At 39.2% G+C, this 21,119-nt stretch overlaps 1 protein-coding gene, 1 long non-coding RNA gene and 1 other non-coding gene across 6 annotated transcripts; 1 reads left to right on the top strand and 2 right to left on the bottom strand.

The window, feature by feature from the left end:
• Window positions 1-2,792: 2,792 nt before the first annotated feature.
• LOC131575751 (uncharacterized) lies at window positions 2,793-14,075 on the bottom strand. 4 transcript variants are annotated; one of them, XR_009276848.1, is made up of 6 exons: window positions 13,940-14,075; window positions 13,284-13,338; window positions 9,814-9,994; window positions 9,604-9,720; window positions 8,859-8,894; window positions 2,793-7,237 (listed from the first exon to the last, which is right to left on the bottom strand). It is a non-coding gene; the product is annotated as an uncharacterized LOC131575751 (long non-coding RNA). The 4 variants fall into 4 exon arrangements; XR_009276847.1 differs by having other exon boundaries at window positions 9,604-9,994; XR_009276850.1 differs by having other exon boundaries at window positions 2,793-7,234; window positions 9,604-9,994.
• Window positions 8,517-8,604, bottom strand: LOC131576796 (small nucleolar RNA SNORD93). Its single transcript, XR_009277074.1, has one exon. It is a non-coding gene; the product is annotated as a small nucleolar RNA SNORD93 (small nucleolar RNA).
• A 220-nt stretch (window positions 14,076-14,295) lies between the features above and the next one.
• Window positions 14,296-19,186, top strand: TOMM7 (translocase of outer mitochondrial membrane 7). Its single transcript, XM_058831635.1, has 3 exons — window positions 14,296-14,469; window positions 17,746-17,794; window positions 18,970-19,186. The coding sequence occupies exons 1-3, from the start codon at window positions 14,367-14,369 to the stop codon at window positions 18,983-18,985; spliced, it is 168 nt and encodes a 55-aa protein (XP_058687618.1). The 5' UTR covers window positions 14,296-14,366; the 3' UTR covers window positions 18,986-19,186.
• The last annotated feature ends 1,933 nt before the right edge of the window (window positions 19,187-21,119 follow it).

The raw sequence follows: 21,119 nt of genomic DNA, 5'->3' as shown, positions 1-21,119 counted from the left end.
CACTGCAGCCTTGGTACCATTCTCCTGGCATCAGGATCCTGGGTCTTTTGCTGTCAGGTCATCTCTGTTGTGGCTGTTTTCAAAGTGCAGGTCTCTGTCTTGACATAAAGAGAGCAATCCCTTAACTTTCCTGCTGGGAATGGTTTTCTGTGTTAACAAGTGTCCATCCATTTAACCCTCTGATCTGCTGCGCCTGCTGGTGCTTTCAAACATTTTCATTCATTCTTAATTCTCATCGTCCTTTACTTTGCTGTTACAGATCACTACAACTGCTGTAGATATTCTTGATGCCCTTTTATTAGAATTCATAACCTCTCTAAAATATCTAATGTAATGCCCCTGCCCCACCCCCAGCCTTTGACAGCACAGAGATGAATGCTCTGTTGAAGTGTAAATGAAGCTTGTAAATGTAATATATCATACTTGGTGAAAGAAACTCTAAAATCTGGGGACACACACACACTATATCCCCTATATCTGCTGAAGCACAAACTTCTTGAAATGCTGAAATATGTGTGAAATAATGAAAACTCTGAGGTGGCCAATATAAACAGCTTTAAAAATAACAAAATTACACCTGCCAAAATAGTAATGGAAAACTGATAGTCTGTATTTCCCATGACGTGCTGGAAGATTTGAACATACTGCTCCCACTGATGTCATGAAGTTACTGCTCTAAATTTACTGCTAGTAGGTGGAAACCAAACCATTCCTGCTTTAATATCTTTTCACTTGTTCCCAGCAATGGAATTTATAGATTATCGCTGACAGGAGGCAAAATGCTGACTCTACCTTAAACCTTGAAGCTGAGGTTTGCTAGTGCTGACCAGTGCTGGGTATGAAGTTGAGCTAGCAGTCAGTGTTAGGTGTGCAGCTACATGGCAGCATTAGACACTTTGAAATGCAGGATAGCATGGTGAAGTTACTAATTAGTCTTTTGCAGATAGTTATTAAAAGCCAGTGGTAATTAACTGAAAACTCACCAGTAGGAGCTTGCATGCTCCTGGCTTTTAGCGTTTTTTCAGCTACTCACTATTATTTGAAAGTAGAATCTTAAAACCTATTCTTTTAGTAACCTTGTTCTTCATTCTGTAACTTGATTAATTTGTGACAGCGAGGCTAAAATTTGTTCCTGATGTCAGTGACTTATGACACAGATGCAGCTAAATGGGATAGCCTGAAAACTTCAGCTGCATTAAGGAGAGAATAAAATTGCAAATGCATGATACCTTAGAGAGAACAGAACGTTACTGATCCAGCAGTTTACCCTATGAGTTCTTACGCAGAGGAATGTTTTCTAGGGACAGGTACTTGAAGACCTGAAAGGACTTTAAGGTACAAGGCTGGATTTATTAGAGTTGGAGATAAATCAAACTTTGCACAAGCTAGAACTTGCATTTTTTTTTCCCTAACATTGAGATCTAATAAAAATGGAAGTTAAATGTGGTTAAGATGCCACAGAAGAATGCAGTAAGAGATGCCACACATTGTCCTATGTACAATCTTAATGCAGAATGTTCGTTCATGATCTAGCATGCAAACATTGGGCCATGGTCTGTGACTATTTTTGTAACCACACACTTTCTGTCTTTTTCAGAGCTTGGACTGGACTCTGGACTCTACACAATTGTACAGAACAAATGAATTAATACAATTAATTAATTGTACAAAAAAATTGTTCTGTACAGCTCAACACAATTGTACAGAAGTGCATGAAAACATTTTTTTAAAAAAATTTGTTGTGGAAATTGGAGTAAAAAAACCCAGTACTATCTGTTCCTGCCTCTACTATAGAACTCCTATGTATCAACCTAATTACTCCAATAATTTTTTAATGTCAAATATTTGCATAGGTGGTTCTAGGTAGCTGAAACACTGAGTGCTTCCAAGCTGCAGCTGAAGTTTGATATATGTGCCTACACATACATCCTCTGAAATGGTGCTGGTATTGATATCCAAGCTGGCTTGTTTTCAGTTAATTCTGATGAACCTGCAGTTCTGTGTACATTTATATACATATAATGCATAAGTGTCTATACACATGTACATAGAATCATAGAATTGCCTGGGTAGGAAGGGATCTTAAAGAACATCTCATTCCAACCCGCTCTCTTGGGCAGAGACACCTTTTGCCAGACCAGGTTGCTCAGAGCCACATCCAACCTGGCCTTAAACACTTCCAGGGATGGGGCATCCACAACTTCTCTGTGCAACCTGTTCCACTGCCTCATCACCCTCACTGCAAATAATTTTTTCCTGTTATCTAATGTAACCCTACTCTGTTTGAATCCATTCCCTCTTGTTCTGTCACTACATGCTCTTGTAATAAGTCTCTCTCCATCTTTCCTGTAGGCTCTCTTCAAGTGCTGAAAGGCCACAATCAGGTCACCCTGAAGCCTTCTCCTCTCTAGGCTGAACAATCCCAATTTTCTCAACCTTTCCTTGTGGGAGATGTGTTCTATCCCTCTAATTATCTTGGTGACCTCCTCTGGACTTGCTCATGTCCTTCCTGCAGTGAGGACCCCAGAGCTGGATTCTGTACATGTATGTGCGTGAGTTGCAGATTTTTCAGAATGAAGACAAGTTAGTTTGGATACCAGTGGCATTCCTGTGATAAGCACAATCTTCCCTGTCAATTATAAAGCAATTGCTTCATGACAGGGACACCAGAACTTGCCAGGTAGCTGGTGAGAAATGTTTGTGCCTCAGTGTTTTCTTCACCCTTCAGAAGTGCTGGTTACTCTGCAAGTCTTAAAGACTTTCTCTGTCAACTGAGAATGCCCTACTGAGGAGGAAGAATATAACCTTATCAGAAAATTGGTTAAATGTGTTTGCTAAGGACTCCCATGTTACGGTAAGATGCCCATGAAATGACCATGGAGAAATAGTTTTAGTCAGTGCATTTAAAGTGAAACAAACAGTAGTTTAGAAAAGGCATTGTAACCACAGGTTCTTTACACGGCAAATATGGCAAATGGTGAATTTATTTAAAAGTATCCACCAACCAGAGAAGGAGAAAGAGAAAAATATGACTCTCCTCGCCTCCCCTCAGTGTGAACAAGGTTAAGTAGCATTTGTGCAAATGGATATATTTCTGGCTTGGAGCCAACTGGGGAGAGAAAGCAGTCACTATAGATAGAATCCCAGAAGGTGTAACAGAAGTTGTAGCAGGCTGTTGGAGGCTGAAGTATGTCAAGAATGAGGTTAGCAATCAGTAATTCCAGAGACTTTATTTAATAAAGTGGAGTCTGCTCACAGGTAGCAGACTCCACAGAATTCTAAACATGGAAGCAATTGCTGGTGTTCTTCTACTACTTGGGACAGTAAGTATAAACATTTTTGATTTACTAAGAGAAGGACACTTCAACACTCAGTTAAGGGTCCTGGCCACTTGACAGCAGCAGGCTTTAAGTTCCATAGATGTAAAAGTATCTTTCCCCTGTCATTAAAACTCTCACTTCTGAAGGAACATAACCAGATGAACTGATCTCGATCAAACACGTATTTTATATGCGGTATAATATTTTTTTTTTTAATATAAAAACTAAGTTTACTTTCCCAATAAGATACTATTTCTTTTTTTTTTTTTTTTTGGCATAGGCACACAACAACATCATGTTCTCTATTCAGACAGTACATCCGTCCACCCCTTATTTTCCTTGTAAAGAAGCACAGGGACAGGCTTTTGGCCAATCTGCCTATAGCAACAGCTACTGCTCTAATACAGTTATTTTGCATTATCTGTAATGTTAACCCTGCCCTCTGTAACTCAGCTGGGCTGGCTCAGCACAACAAACACCACTGTAAGTAACAATGATGTGTTTCTGAGGCAGTAATATCCTAACTGCTTTTAAATCACTAATATTGTGAACATTTCACACATATTTTACAATTAAAAGGGAAAGTTGGGTACAAATAAAATATACACCATCTAGGACCAGTGAAAGAAAATATCATTATGAAGGTAGAGGTGTAAACCTGTGAAGCTTACAGCAGGCAAACCCAGCCATACCCCCAAACCTCAGACTTATTTGCCCCTAATAATGGTTAGCAGTTTCCAGCAATGTATAATTAGGGATTAATAAAATACCTCTGACACTGGAAACCACATTTCTCAAAGCAGTAGGTTTTGTTAATTGAATTATTATCTTTCTCTCTGCTTCTTGAACTAAGGCATCCAGTGGTTTACTATGAGCCTGTATACAAATGCCTTCAATTAGTGGTTATTTCAAGGAGAGTTTATGTTCTGCAGAAGAGCAAATGAATCTTTTCCCTTTTGAGATAATTGCATATTCAGGCCTCTGTGAATCATGGAAAGTGATGACAATTTGGAGGTAACAATTCTTTGTGAGGTGTACAGTTCCACAAGGTACAAGGAGAAATGACCAAGAAGCTTAAAGTGGCCTCTTTTATAATACATTCTTACAAAACTTCACACAGCACTTAAAAATATGTGAAGCCATAACACATTACACATAACAAGAGTCAGACACAGGCTATCATAAAGGTTTCTGGAAAGACTACAGCCTAACTTAATGAATAATAAATATGCCTAAAAATGCAAAGTACTTGTTTTAATAATAAAATACTACTTTAAAGTGGATCTTTAGGCATTTGATCTGACTGCCACCCATCTTCTTGGGAAGTATATTCTTCTTAAGATCTACAACTTGACTATCAGGTTGCCTGCTATTTCATCAGTATAAGCTCTTCAGACTCCACAATTTGGGCTGCTAGAAATAATTTCCATAATGTTTCCAAGAGTTAAAATAGTTTATGTGTGCAAAGCACCGGATTACATCTTAGAAATGTGGATTTTGTTCTTGTTTCTGTAGGCCACCCAGATGGGTAATCTGCAAGGTTACCACTCTATTTCTCAGTTTCTTCATCTGTAAAATGGGGATAATTATATTCACTAGATTTTAAAAAACATTTCAAGATACATGTGGTTAAGAATTAAGCAATGTGAATTATCCCTCATGAGTAACACACAGCACTGACTTATTCACTTTCATATTAGCATCTTTATTTAAACATTTGCAAAACACTCATTTTGTCAAACAGCAACTGCAAAGAAGCTTTTTTCCAGCACAAGGGTAACTAGAATAGTAGAGAAGTGATGAGACACTATCTGGTATTTTAACTTCAAGTAACCGCAGTAATAATAAGAGTTTCCAATTCAAGCCTGCCCTCCGCTGGCCTTAGCAGAACACTGCTAATAAATTTTGGATCAATAGTGTCCTTCTGTAATGAAGTGAAGAAACTAAATTAATAGAGGCTAATGCATTTATTAATTGACTCCTTTATTCAGCATTTATAAAAATTTTGTAATAGTAGTTAAATTATTTGTAATATTTTTTAAAGTCCTATCTAGGCTCCCTGTCAAATTCATGTTTTTCAGGATTTCAAAAGCTCATCAGCATATCATCCATATTAGAGTTGCTGGAACTAAAATACAACATGGGAAGTAATGTTCTGCATGTGGCTTTAAAGAAATTTAATAGAAAAACTACAGAAAAATATTCTGCTTTATACAATTAATGACTCTAAGACATAGTACTGTATGTATTAGTCATGTACTGACACCCTAAAAGAGACCAGGATCAGTCTAGTCTAGTACTGTCACTAGAAGCAGCCTGTCCCCTTAAGTATGAGAGGATAAAAGAAGACCATTTATTACTTTAGAAAGAATTTTCCATCACAAATACCACACACAAATAACTCATCTCTAAACTCAGGACGACTCATTTTCCTTTCTATTTTTAAAGCAGGAAGGTAATTGGGGTGTGGGGAACTATCTTATTTATACTTACACAGATTCAACCAAAGTGATTTCAACCCCAAGGTGACATTGGTGTCTGAAATACAAAATCTGAATCATTATGTACTGGATGATGTGATTGAGCTAAAAAGCCTCTTGTTCATGCATCTTGTCATCTTCATGCTTTGTTATACATAACAGCATTTAATCTCTTGTGACTGCTACCTACATCTAAAATTAAGGAGTACAATATTGTTTCTTCAGATGTCTTAATATGCACTTGAAAAAAAAAAAAAAGGGAAAATATAACTGTATTACAGAAATGGCTTTTTTTTTGACCGTTTAACTGCTTGGAAATCAGGTTAGATTCACAGCTTGTGCCAAATGTGTGTAACAGACTTTTTATAAAGCAGAACATAAGGAATTTTCACAAGTTCCTTGAATGTCCTCTGCATCTGCTAAAATTCTTGCTTAAATGGTTCTCATTCAAAAATGAAACCTTTAGAGTCTATTAACATTTTACAAAAAGCAGCAAAAGGCACACAACTAATCTGCCATTATGGGTTTGGGGTGGGTTTTCTTGTTTATTTGTTTGTTATTTTTTTTTCCCTAGACAGGAAGCTAGGGAAAAGCTACTGGAATCTCATTAATCACTGTAGTACCTACTGCTACAAATCACCCTTTTAAACCAGATTCCAGCATCTAAAATGACTAAAGTGCAGTTGTTCTGTACTTCTAGGAGAATAAAGTTCGAGATTTTTAATAGTCCTTACTGAAAAGCAGCAGCAATGATTGAAACACTGACAGGTATTTCCCTGAAAGGTCATTTGTTTTCTGTGCAGTAGTGGAAAGAGTCTTAGATGAACTTACAGCCATGTGAATCAGGCTGACAATATATAGAGAAGACACACTAGTGTGTCTACTTGACAATGTTTTGAAATTAGTAAAATCTAAAATCGTTTTTCTGGGCTAAATATGGCATATGACTCCACTAAAATAGACAAAGTATGGACAGAAACTGTGTATGAAAGGCAAAAGGGAAGAATTTTAAGAGACAAAATTTTTTTGTAGTAGAGTAATAAAAACTTCATTAACCATGAGTTGCGCTTCATTTAATCTTGATAGCACCAGATGAGACTTGGGGAAAAAAAGACAAGAGCTTTCCTTGATCGCCTTCTGGTATCCAGGAAACACCTTAATTACTCTTCATTATGATACTATATTACTGATTCTAATCTTCCATGTGCTGAAGATCTCAATGAATTTTCAGTAAAATCTGAACTACTGAAACACGAAAACTAAAGACAAACCTAAATGTTGATACTTTTGTCCACGCTGGTTGAATTTCCAAATTTTGAAAGGCAGCTCTTGCTGGAGTATCACCCTCAACAGGAAGCTCAGGCAGCACACCCTGACTGGGCTTGGCCAGAGGAGGTGTGAACTGCTCCTCATCTTCTTGGTCATGGTTAGGCCCTGCTGAATTAGGAATAAGACAATAGGTTTGTCCTTAAGTTTCTGAAGTCAATTCGCCCTAAGTGAACAATGAAGATAAAATTAATACCTATGTTCAGTTTAACTAAATAATTAGTTCAACATTTAGATTTACTATGAACTATTCAGTTTGTATATATACACAACACATTTCCTTTGTCGATTGGGCAATCTTATTCAAGATCTGAAAATACACATATTTTTACCTTTCCTTTTATGCTCTGGACTCTCTAATTTGTATTACAAGTTGTTATAAACTGTTCTAATGACATCAGTAAAACATAGACTGTGCTATGCTTTAAATTCTATTGAAATTAAAGCTGTACTGAATTAAACTTTAATTTGCACTTAAAAAAAAATAAATCTTAGTTTCACCAAACACTCTTCTTGTTTTGGACATTACAAGAAAAAAGAATACTTAAGGATATATACAGTAACTGAAATTACATATAATTTGTTTTACTGGGACTTAAGACAAAACCCAGAACAAACTGGCAAAAAGCCCACACAGACCTTTTTCAGCTCTGCCTGGCTTATTTCAACTCAGAGGTTTTTCTTTTTGCTTTACTACGTTTTCTCCTAGCTTGTAACCCGAGTTAATTAGTAGCTTTTTGTACACCTTTATCTTGCAAAATCTGAGAGTGCATCCAAAAGCTCTATTGTAAATCAGTGAAGCGAGTGCTGTGCATCAATCAGTTGCATTTTCAAATATTTAATTGTCAGAAAAAGTTGTTTCAGCAGCATTTTTTTTTGTAGTTGGATGCTAAAAAGGGCTATTACAGCACTCATTGAAGAGAGAAAGCAGAATATGACTTATAGTTAGAATTTATTTTTCAAATGCTGCAATTCTATGTCCTGTATCAGAGAGAAAAAATTCATTTTTCTCTGCAAAGACATTATCAATTTCATGGTTGTTTCACCACAATACAATTTACTAAGGTTGGAATTGATATAAAAGAAAGTATACAAGCAAAGACTTCGGAAAATCAGAATATATTATTTGTTTTCGTCACCTTGTTTAAATCAGAGTAAAAATTTGCCTAAAATAAGCATCTTTTAAGTCCTTTAAATATAGGTGTGTGCTGTTAAAACAACATATTCTTCAGCAACAAAAATCTATTTGAGATCTGCTGACAAAGAAATGGTTTACATTAATAAAATACCTTTAGAGGAAAATCCTCCTAGAGTTAAACCATTGATGCTCAGCTGCTAAAAAGGGAGCTTAATTTAAAAACAATGAATGAATAAATATGGGTATTAGCTTTGGCCTCAGAAAATCCTTTTATCCATCAGAACTTTGCGTATCAATGAAAGTATATAAGGAATCAGATTATTGTTTTCATCCTTGGCCAAGTACTGAAATCATAAAACCATGCACTGAAGAACTGTTGTATTTTTAGAAAAACTATCTATGGTAAAAGGCAGCAGAATCTCTAAGAGTAACATTTAATTTTCATTATTAAGTAAAAATGGGCAGAATGGGAAAGTCACGCTTCAAACAGAACAACACTTGTGAAGCAGGTAATATTAAATTTTTAAGAACATCAACAGTTCTTCTCGAAGGTCTCTAAAAGCATTTGATGAAGTTCTTTCAATGTTGTCTCACCTCAGACTGCTGATTCTCCTTTCCTGGCCTCTGAAGCTGTAATGAAGAATAATGAGATTATAAGTCCATGTCACCATGTCAGTTTTGGTTTAAATAAATAAATTGTATAGTTACTGTATTAAAGATACAAAAATACTATACTTTGCTGTTTGTTCCTCCCACTCTGATCATCCTACTAATTTTCAATAATTTTCAGCCAGCAGCCAAGCCCCACACAGCCACGTACTCACTATGCCTCACAAACACTGGGATCAGGGAGAGAATCAGAAGTGTGAAGTTCTTTTAAACCCCCAGAAAATACATGGGCTGAGATAAAGACAGATTAATAGGGAAGGCAAAAGCTGTGCACACAAGCAAAGCAAAGGAATTAATTTGCTGCTGCCCATGGGCAGGCAGGTGTTCAGCCATCCCCAGGACAGCAGGGCCCCATCACACCTAACAGTTACTTAGGAAGACAAACACCATCACCCCAAATATCCCCCTCTTCCTGCTTCTTCCCCCCACTTCATATGCGGAGCATGATGTGCCATGGTCTGGAACATCCCTTTGCTCAGTTGGGGTCACCTGTCCTGGCTGTGTCTCTTCACAGCCTCTCATGCACCCCCAGCCTCACCAGCACTACAGTATGAAAAGCAGAAGAGACCTTGGCTTGGTAAGCCCTGTTCAACAATAACAAAAACATCTCTGTATTATCAACCCTGTGTTCAACATAAGTACAAAACAGAGCCACTGTGAAGAAAATTACCTCAGGTGAACCCAGCACAGCATCTGGCTATACCACTTTTCTTGGAAATATCCTCTATCAGACAGTGATCAGAGTACTTCCAACAAGTAACATACAGAAATTCCTATGAAGAAGATTCTAATTTGGACAGAAAATTTTTATATGCATTACAGCTCTGCATTCCAAGCATATTTTGAAACTATCTAAATGCAAAAACTCAGATATACTCACCCCAATGTAATCTATGTCTCAATAACATTCAGGAGACATTTTGGAATTCTGGTTGTTTTGCACATGACCTAATTGGACAGCCTTTGTCTTTGGTATTTTGACTGCAGCACTTTCCATTTCTTTATCTCTGTCTTTTCTGGTCTTTGTGAAACGAGAAGGAACATTTTCCAGATCAGTGGTACTGCAGAGAAGCAGGAATTTATTAGACTAAGTGAATAGGAATACTAAAATGTAATAGAAGGAACATCATTACTAGGGCAAAATAAAAATAGGAAGCTTAGTCGTAACAATGAAGTGAAATAAAATGTCTAGTCATAATAGACTACTGTTTTTACTGACATTGTAAAGATTCATCCTGCAGTGGAAATCTGTTGAAGAGCTCTTCCTTATGTTCTTGTGCTATTTATACTGATTTATGGTATAATCTCAAAGTATGAAACATCCACCATAGCGTCTTTGAAATCTAAGTTCCTCCTAAATAGGGTCAAACTCAAACTTTGCTCCCAGCAAATGAATTTAATGCAGCTTCTTGTCAGTAAATCAGGGAAATCTCAAATGTGAGATTTTTAAGTGCATAATGGAAGCCTGCAGAGATTTCCTATCAAGTTTACAGTGATTTTTCACAGACTTCAATGTGTCACTGCACTTTATCTCCTTCATCAGCCTCTGAATTGCACGTACTGTTGCATGGTTTTATTTTGTGGTTTGCTGAGATAAAGCTTTAGAGGTCTGGAATTCTTTGACCTGAAAGGCACTCTTGGTACTCAAAAAGACAAGTTAAAGGCATCTGACCAAGTAATATTATTTCCCTGAACCTGACAATTCACTGTTTCAGTCATGTCTTTAAACAATCTCAATTCCCTTGTTTGCCCATAAAAATGGAAGTATTTGGCCATTTTACCATGAGTATTAGTGATATTTATTTGCTGTGAAAACACTTGTGGAATTACTGCTAATCAAGTTAATAAAACAGTAGGGATTCATGTTCTTGTTCTGGTTGAAACCTCTGCAATTTTGTTTCTGATTTTTTGTTATTGCTGATCACATGAAGCTCCAAGGCAAAAGAAATTCAGAAGTTTTTGCCACAAAAGACTTTCAACATCTATGGTATCACTAATTTTCTTTTGTCATTCCAGCAACTGGAGCTCTTGTTCTTCTTAGTTAATGGGTAAACCATTCCAAGTGAGTTTGTCTTCATCATCAGCCACAAGAAAAAAAATTAAATAAAATCAAAATCCTAGAAGTGTTATCACAATAAATTACAAACATGAGTACTCATAGCACAAAACTTCTGTCTTCTCCAGACAGAGTCTCCTCCACCTTATGGTCCCCATTTCTTTGGGTATTATGTTTTCTCCTTTCAAAACAGCTCAATGTTTCATGCCCAATAACAGGTACATTTGCTTTATGGGCTAATTGTCAATATTTAAATTGTGTGATTAGTGCTGTCCCAGAACTTTCAGGAAGTATGATTGCTGCTCTCCTTCCCTCTTTGTGTGAGTCAGTAGATCACCAAAGAACTGCTGAGCTCTTGGACCCTCTAACATTCTAGGTGACACAGGAGCCAAATAAAGGCACGGAAAACTTCTGGGGTCAGCACAACCATTTACTGGTTTCTTTTTTCATTGTCAAGGTTTTGTGGGTTTGTTGGTTGGCTAGTTGAGGTCTTTCAGTGCAAATATGATATGTTGGACAGTTTGAGACTATGGATACGTGTTATGATGAAATAAGTGCTCTTCTCCGACAAAATTCTCAGTTTACAGACATCCTTTCACAGCTTCAGTATGTAAGACTATGTAAATCTTGACCAGTAACTATACAGAATCAACACTGGTTTATTTGCACAAACATGCACCCTTGTGCTCTTCTAGCACTGATTTTGTTTGTGAGAAAACTGGCAAAGTAATAACTGTCTTGCTACTGATTTCCTGGCTTTGTAGTTAAATCAATGAAATAACCTACAAGATTTTAGTCAAACATTCAAATTGGCAGACATGACAAATGAAGGCTACCAAGTTTCTGTGCTCTGAAAATTATTCCTTGACTCAATGTGTGAAGGAAAGAAGAAAAGATCTGGTACATGTGGCACACTTTGGTGAGTATTCTTTGTCAAGAACCCCCACAATAACACTATATGCACTGTGTCACATGTGACAGTGTTAAACCAATTCTCAAAGGAGACAGAGCAACTGTTCAACACTTCATATCAGGTGATTTGTACATTCAACCTTCTGAATCCCACTTGCATTAAAATTACAGGAAGGAAAAATACCTTTTGAATTTTATTCCACTACAGTGGGTCATATTTTATTGCAATATTTTGTAAGAGATTATTAACAAGCTGTGCACTGTGATGAACAGTTGGTTTCGTATGTTTAGAAAGAACGAGCTGTAACAGTAACCACAGTGTGAAAACAGATCTCACTTGGCCTCATCTACAAAGAAAAACCAATTTAATACAAACTGCTGAAAAATACGTTCCTGCAAGTCAAAAAAAACAGGTTCAATGGTTTGAGTTCTCTTTTGAGTATGACGTGCCATTACCAGTTAATGGATGTGTCTCTTGCACTACACTGGTTCAGAAGAAGAGTAAATTTTTTATCTTGAAGGTTTGTACAATTCTAATTACACGTACTAATTTGAAAAGTTTGACAAGTGATATACCAAAAAAATTGAAATCCAACACAAACCTGTAGATAGAAAGACTTGTTCTCTTAATTTTCAGTCTGAGTCCCAGAATTTCCCCCCCAAAAGCATACTCGTTTAGGAAAGGTGTAGGCTCATAGTCCTATGAGCTTCATACTGATGTTCGTGATGAATACAGCACTGGTGCCTAACCTTTCCATAGGGATAAGCTATTCAGTTTATAAAGGAGACACTCACAAACTGTATGCCTCTACTTGTCAGATATCAATAAATGTGTGTCAGTCATGTGACTAGAAATACCGGTGTATCCCATGTTTAATGTGTATGGAAGCACAGGGCAGTGGGACTGGTGTACAATATGAAAAGCTGCGCATTCTGTAACATGGCTGCATGTCTGTGCCATGACCTCACCAACATGTTCTTTCACACTCCACACTTTGATTATTCATAGACCATGGCAAAAGCATGCCATGGGCTGCCAGAACCCTTCATGTTACCTGCAGTTTTCTACTTGCCTCTACCTTGAGAGCAAGTAGTGAACTAGAAGCTCCTATTTCTATCTTGAAATGGCAGAACAGGCATCCACACACTGGAAGAGTAAATGCTATATCTGAATAAGTAATATTTATTATATCCCTGGATTCTTTCTTGTCTCTAAAAAGCACTGACTTGCTGCTATTCTTAATGTGACAAGATGGCTACAGAACTTCAAGTAACTGCTGTAGGCAAACCAACATATAACATGCAAAACTTTGCTATAGGTAGGAGACATGATACAGCCTGATGGTGTTAACTGCTGCAGCTGCATTAGTAATAACAGGAACCTGAAGACTTGCATCTGGCGTGGATCTGGCATTACAGCAAAAGGCAGGAGGATACCTGAGAAATAATGAAAACATGGTAAAGACATGATATAACTGGTTGAGTCAGTGGTCAGGGCACGCAAGGACAGAGACCGTTAATTTACTGGTTAAAAAAGAAAATGCTTCAGTGCTTATCTGGGCTCTGAGGTTAAGGACAACAAACTCCAAGTGTTGTGCTGGCAGTTTTTAGGTATCAGGTTTCCCTCTCCCCATATTTCTAGTCAAGTTTTCACTCCCTGAATTCCTTGTTTCCATGGACTGGATACATCACACAACCTGGGATCAAAAATCATGGAATATCCCGAGTTGGAAGAGACCCACGAGGATCGTCGAAGTCCAGCTCCTGGCCCTACACAGGACACGCCAAGAGTCACACCATGTGCCTAAGAGCGTTGTCCAAATACTTTTTGAACTCTCTCAGGCTTGGTGCTGTGACCACATCCCTGGGGATGAAATGAAATGGAAACTGTTCCAGTGCCCAACCACCCCCGGGGGAAGAACCTTTTTCTAACATCAAGACTAAACCTTCCTTGACACAGCCTTATGGAGAGCTTCACGGAGAGGCATTTCCTCCGGGAACACTTTTTCTTAGCATTCCATCTCTACGTTTCACTTACCACAGGTACTTCCTACCCGCCAGAGGCGGCGTGTGCGCAACACCTCGAGAGCTCCGGGCAGAGCAAGCACAAGAGTGCGGCAGGACCCAAGGCGCGCAGCAAGACCCACAGCGCTTGTAGCCCCCGCGCCCCTCACAGCCGGGCGGCCCCGCTGTGCCGATCCCGATCCCGCTGCCGATCCCTCAGCCTGCGGCGCTGGAAAGCGGGCGAGATGAGCCCGCCGGGGTCGCGACGGGCAGAGAACACCCGGTGGCCAGAGCGCCGCCCGCGGCCGCCATTTCCTTACCCGCCCGAGGGCACGGCCAGCCCCGGTCCCCGCCCCGCAGCCCAGCGATGGGTCCCGCCCAGCGCACGGCACTGTTACGAGAGCGGCCGCGCTCCTCCTCCTTCTCCTCCTCTTCCTCCTCCTGTCTGCCCCGCCGCCGGGATGCCGAAGCTTAGCAAGGAGGCCAAGCAGCGGCTACAGCAGCTGTTCAAGGGCGGCCAGTTCGCCATCCGCTGGGGCTTCATCCCCGTAGTGCTCTATCTCGGTCAGTGCCGGGCGGGGGACGCGCGAGGGCCCTCGGCGGCCATTGCCGCGGCCGGGTCTGGGGCGGCGGCTCCGATGGCCGCTGTCCGCCCCCGGGCCCGTCCGGGCGCTGCCGGGGGGCGGCGGGGCCAAGGGAAGAGCCCGGGGGCCCAGGGCCGCCCCGCCGCGCTCCCCCCGCCGCCTGCAGCCATCGCCGCGCATGTGCGCAGGGGAGGGCGGGGTTGCCCTTGGCCGAACTGTGGGACGGGGATTTTTGTTATAGTTGGGTTTTTTTGTTTGTTTGTATGGGTTTTGTTTGGTTTTTTTCCCCCCCTTCTTTATAAAGAGGAAGTATGTGAACCTCCCACTCTGCTCGGCCTTAGTGAGGCCACATCTGGAGTGCTGTGTAGAGTTTTGGGCTCCTCAGTGCAGGAAAGACGAGGGGCTGCTGGAGAGGATCCAGCACAGGGCCACGAAGGTGTTTAAGAGATTGGAGCATCTCTCTTATGAGGAGAGGTTGCAGGTGCTGGGCCGGTTTAGTCCAGAGAAGAGAAGACTGGGAGGAGATCTCATTAAAGCATAGATGTATCTCAAAGACAAATTCCAAGAGATTGGAATCAGACTCTTTAGCAGTGCCCACCTACAGGACGGCGAGCAAAGGCTGTGAACTGAAACACAAGAAGTTCCGCCTCAACATGAGGAAGAAATTCTTCGTGTTGAGGATGGCAGAGCACTGGAACAGGCTGCCCAGGGAGGTCATGGGGTCTCCCTCTCTGGAGACATTCAAAACCCAACTGGACTCGTTCCTGTGTCACCTGCTCAAGGTGACCCTGCCTTGGCTGGGGGTTGGAATAGGGGATCTCCAGAGGTCCCTTCCAACCTAACAATTCTGTAAGAATGATTTTTTTTTGCCCCTTTTCTTCCCGGGAGGCCAGTCCTGTGTGAGGGCCCCTCTGGGGAATGGGCAGAGCACCGGAGCAGCCGAACAGCACATGGGGCTGTGATTTAACCCTGTGTCAGTGACTGCCTGCTGTAGTAGTCAAGGCTGTGCTTTGTGCTCTAGGGAGTCTGTGGTGAGGCGAACGCTGGGAGCACTTCTTTATGGCGCTGAGGGCATTGCCACCCTCTGGCTGAGGTTGAATTTCCTGCAACAGGAATACAGGTTACAGTCTCCCACCAAAAATGGTGTGGCTCCTATTTCCAAGCTGCAGTGGAATGTTAAGGGGATGCCTTGATGTTGTGCCTGGTGCCCAGGATATGTTATGCTCCTGTCATTGGGCTGGCCAGGCATTACTACCACATGGTAGTTCTCCTGCTGAGTTAGAGTTGTATGCCATCAGCTGTCCTTGTTAAAGAGCTTGACCCACTTAGGACAGGCACATGTGCCACAGGCCTGACACTTCTTTGGGGTCCAGGAAGGCTGATCTCTGCAATTCATTTGGCTTACTTTCTGCCCAAACTGTTGGGCTTTTTGGGAAAAGCACCTAAATCAGGCAGGCGTCTTTGCATTGAATGCAAACATGAAAGAGGGCTGGGAGCTTAATGTGTTTCCAGTCAAATCTGAGAGGTTGTTTTGATTAATTGAAGGGAATGCAGTGCCTGGTTTGAAGGGCTTTGACTGTTTATAGATAACCACGGAAATGTCGGTCTCTTCAGCTGTTACAGAAGTGCTTTAACATCAACTACAAGCAAAAGAAGTCACTTCAAAAGCTATGGAAAAACTAATTATCATTTTTAGGTCTGAACTTTAATTGCATTTCTATTTTTAGTTTAGCAATGATTTTGAATTAATAAGTTTTGGGTGGGAATTTCAGCAGAGTTTTGTGACGTAATTTGTTGAAGTTTTGTTTTGATTTTAATTCCATGACAGTATCTGTGGATGTGGGAAAAATGCTCTTTTTTCTTAGTGATATCCGAGTGTCATGTTACTGACACTAATAAGTTACATTAGTGACATTCAGTAAGTTACTTCAAGTTGTATAAAGCCACCTTACTGTATTTACAGTTGCACTAACACCAGGGTATATTTTTTTGTACACTAGTATATTTTTGTTATGTAGCAGTGAGAAATTTAAGTTGTAGTAGTTTAGGTTCATATTTCCACAGAATAAGTGGGCTGTATACACTTCTGTGTAGCCTTATAAATTTATCTGGTTTTCTTATATAAAAATACTGGGGGTGAGGGGAGGAGCCAGGAACATTCACACACAGTGTGACTGCAGTTCATGAATTTTTATGCTGTGTTGCTGGACAGTATGGCAGCCAAAGAACTCGGGTCAGGATGTCTAATAGTCTCAAATCATTCAAGGTTATCTTCAAAGAGCTTTTCCAGTGCCTGTGAAGTTAATGGAACTTTTTCCATTAACCTTTGTGGCCTGTGTTTCAGGCAACATGACATTAATTATTTATTTTCTGTAAACGAGGGAAATAATATATTTTTCATGAAACATTCACTTCTAGATAGCCAGTGTAGTGTTGAACAGTCTCTGAATTGCACAGTTCTGTTTCAAGACTTTCATTTTACAGTCCAGAGAGCAAAGATACTTCATATGCTAAATCTTCAGTTGCTTTCCTAGCATACATATACTTTAGTCAATTGGTATACTTGAGTCACTGGGGACTGGGGATGAACTCTTTATAGTTAACTTTCATTTAATTTTCCTGGGTATTAGAAAATAACTTGTTTCTTTGCAAGCTTTAGTATTATGTAGCTTTTTCCTAAAAGTGCCAATCAGAATAGAAGATTTGAGCTTTAATTGATTAAACATTTAGCATTCTGTCATGCTAAACGGAGTGAACTGTTACTAAAAAACTGCTTTTAAGTTGTGTGTTAGATATCATTGGAAAATTGGCTGTTAGGCCTCAAGGTGCTCACTCTACACCAGTTTTAGGTGCCTTTGTTGGTAGAGTTGCTAGGTTGCTTTCTGAACAGCATTTAAAACCTGTGGGTTTGTGTGTGTAAAAGTATGTATGTCTTGATCTCTGGGATAGATGACTTCCTTCATCTCATACAGTTGGTTGACCCTGAATTTTAAGTCAGGTAAAGATGCAGATAAGACTCTTGAAAAAAAAGAAAAGTCTACACTAGTATTTCTTTTCTTTGCTTTCTATCCCTCGTAAGAATATGCATTTTTTATTCAGGTTAGTGCACAGCTTCATTAATCACAATTCTCTGTTCAGTAGGTGTTTTTTTATTGTTATTTAATGGGCTGTAATAATTTGATAAAGATTTAATTATGTACACATTAGCACATACTTGTTTATTTTTATGTATGTATTAATGTATGTTTCACTTCAGGTTTTAAAAGAGGCGCAGATCCTGGAATGCCTGAGCCAACTATCTGGAGGTATGTATTGGTTCCAAATGTACATACAAACTCAGTGCAGATAGTTACTGATTTGGGTGTTATCTCTGGCCAGCAACAGTTGTGAATGATGCTTCCATCCCTTGTTTTTAATTGTTGTGGTTCTTGTTTCTTTGGAAATTCAAATGACAAGTCAGCAAAGTTCTAGTTCTTGGGAAGACCTTAATTTTGCATAGTTTTTAAGATACGGAACTTCCTGTGTCTTTTGCGTTACAGCTGCCCTTCTAATCTCTTATAGAGCTAGTTTGTGCAAGTTTCTGCACTGAAGAATAACTTCTCAGATTTCTAGCACAACTTGAAACCAAAACCCAATCTCCTTCTGCCTTTGCAAATGAGGGAATAGCACGGCATAAAAGGTGCATGAAATAATGGGCTGTATCCTTCAGTATTAGTCACTGTCATGAGGCAAAGTACATTAGGCTCATATTGCCTCTTTCTTGTGGGACTCTTTGTTATGCTGCAATGTTATGGCATTAATAATGCTTAAGTTCTAGTGACATTTAAGTTTTATTGAAGGGCTTCCTTGGGTCTAACTAATTAAAGTTTTGGAGAAAGGTTCTGTTTTTCAAGAAATGCCTTTGATTACTGGGCAGGACCAGGTATTCCTAAAACAAATAATTGATGGACTGTATTGTGTGCAAAGTTAAAGATTAACTCTTCTGGCTTCACATAGTTACAGTGTCTAGAAGTCCCATTTTTAGGATTGAGTGATTCAGTAGAAAGAGTAGAAGATACGGGAAAAAAAGTAGTAAGATCATGTTACAATTTCAGTGGAATCTTCTGTTGTCTTAATAACCAAGTTCCGGCAGCTGTTTTCTTGCTGACAGTGTTCCTGTGTTTAACTTCGCTGGTGGTTTGAGACTTCTATTTTTCGGTGTGCATGATGTGTTTTGTTCCAGAATATATCTATGTGGATACTACAAACAGATGTTTGGTCTAATCTGAAGCTTACAGATGCTCATTTTTGAGAGCATGTGTTGATGCTCTGTAGGCTTAAATTTTACTTTAAAGGTGGCATTATTTCAGTATTTTTGGGGCTAGTGTTTATTCTGTACATTTGTAGGGCCGTTCCTCCGGATTTGTGTTTTACAAATATCAATTTAAAGACAAGTATGTGCTGCAAATCTGACTTTTATTTCCTCCCCCTCCCCTTTCAGTTTACTTTGGGGATGAAGGCTGTGGTGGTCCTGTTGTAGATGCAGCCGATGGACAGTGTCAGAAGATACGTACATTCCAGAGGATGAGGCCGACACTTAGACCAGCTGGATCAAACAGCTTGCTAATGACATAGGTTGTACATACAACAAAATGAAATTTATATGGACCTAACTTATTTGCATTACGGTGTAATTAAATAAATACTGTTTGAATGGATACACTTTGGTTTTAAGTCTTTACGTAATATAATGTAGTAGTTTATTTATTACAGAAGCCCGTGGTGGGGGTTTTGTTTTGTTGTGGTTTTTTTCAAAATACAGTGATATTTAATGCCCATACTTATTCTTGTTAATGATTGCCTTTTGGGTAAAGATTCCTCTTTATCTTCACAGTAACCAGAAAATTGAGCTAATGTTTTAAATTAGCTCCAGTATTCTTCAAAGGTTCCTTGCCCAAATGTTGGTAAGCCTATGTGGCTGGTTACTGTGCTGATCCACTTTGGGTTTTTTATCTCCTTCTGGATTATTTTATCTGTGGATACAGTAAGGATTGAGGGATGTGTATATTTGTGTTTTCTAGCACAGTCAGATATTAAAAAAGTATCCTTTTCTGCTAAACTTACCTATAAATGCCAGCTGTGTTTTCTGGGATTCAGGATGGGGTGGGAAGACACAACAGTTGAGTGCTTTGTGTATATCTGTATAAATTGCTCTTAGTATAAGAGAAAGTTACTAATGTATAACTGAAGGAAGAAAACAAGTACACTAAATAAGGTATGTGCTTCGTTGTTATGCTGAAGTCTTGCTCTTTGGACCATGGTTGTTTTGGTCTCAATAGATTTTTTCCTTTATAACACTGAAGCTCAAGTACTAAAATGGTGACTGGTTTCTGTTAAATAGAAGCTGTTCTGGGTAAATTGCTCTCTCCCTTCCAGAACTGTGCAGGGTAGTTTGTATCTCTGTGGTGATTTTTAAAAAATAATGTTTATTGGCTCCAAATTATCATTGCAATGAAGGTATTCTGGATTCTGGCATGGCTTTTTTTCTTTAATTCCACAGATTTTTCAGGCAGTTTTTACATTAAATGTAAAATAGGAGAGATAATGTAGAATAATGTAGAATAGGAGATTCCTCAGTTTTTCATCTGCCATGACAGTTCATGGTAAAACGTTACTGTGTTTAAGGGCTGTGATTGGAAAAAGAGAGAGAAATGAGCCAAGGGAAGAAACTTAAATTGAAAGGCAAGAATTGGATAGAAAAAAGTGTAAACTTTTATGAGAGCTAGTGCAAATCAGCATGTTCTTTAAAATTCCATTAATCACTATAAGTCAGTCAAATGCCTTAAAATACTGGCATGGCTAATGCTAATAGACTGCTGACAGTGGCACAGAGCAAGGACTGAATGCAGAACAGTTTCTTGTGACCGTATATGCTTTTGCTAGTGCAGCCTTTCTAGTGCCTTTTCTCTTACAATAACTTGGCATTAGTGTAACTGCTCATATGTCTTAAATTATGAAAGAAATTAATTTTTTGATTATTTTTCTTGACTGATCCTAATGATAATAGTAATGAAATAATCTGTTGGTACGTGGTGGTGGCTTTAATTATGATAGGAACATTTTTCTTCTGATGAGTTCCATGCAGTAACCTGAGATATTCAATACTAAGAGATACAGTATTTTGTGTGAAGTAACTCATCTTTCTCAATCAGATTTTGCATTTCACACGGGTGTACAATACCCAAAATGCAGCAGTGGGTGGAAGGACCCAAACACCTGCAGAAGTATATTTCATGTGCTCTGTTGTATGTCTAACATTTGGGGATGTGGTTTGTGGGTCGTAACCACCACATGGTTCCTCTGGCTGCTTTCCAAGAAAGATAATATTTGGCAAGAGGTAGAGAAATAGGGAAGTGTTTCCTCTTTCATTAAAAGTTTTACAAAAGCATGCATATGTCAAGCACAGGCCGGATTCTGTGACGTCTCCATGCTGAAAGTTCGTCGTAAAAATAGTTGCATTTCAGGTTTTTTGCAACTTGGAATCAATGGATAAATATTGCTTATGCAATTCTTACTTTAAGCACATTGGATAGGAAATTTTTGGTAATTCACTGCTACTGTAGTATGTTTCAGGGAAGTCATTAGCATACG

Source organism: Poecile atricapillus, chromosome 2, assembly GCF_030490865.1.
Source record: "Poecile atricapillus isolate bPoeAtr1 chromosome 2, bPoeAtr1.hap1, whole genome shotgun sequence".
Lineage (NCBI taxonomy): Eukaryota > Metazoa > Chordata > Aves > Passeriformes > Paridae > Poecile > Poecile atricapillus.
Note: the sequence above shows the minus strand (reverse complement) of the source record. Positions and strands in the feature narration are given on the sequence as shown.

Coding starts and splice junctions, on each gene's coding strand:
- TOMM7 (XM_058831635.1), top strand. CDS start 14,367: ATGCCGAAGCTTAGCAAGGAGGCCAAGCAGCGGCTACAGCAGCTGTTC. Junction 14,470..17,745: donor CCCCGTAGTGCTCTATCTCG/GTCAGTGCCGGG, acceptor GTTTCACTTCAG/GTTTTAAAAGAGGCGCAGAT.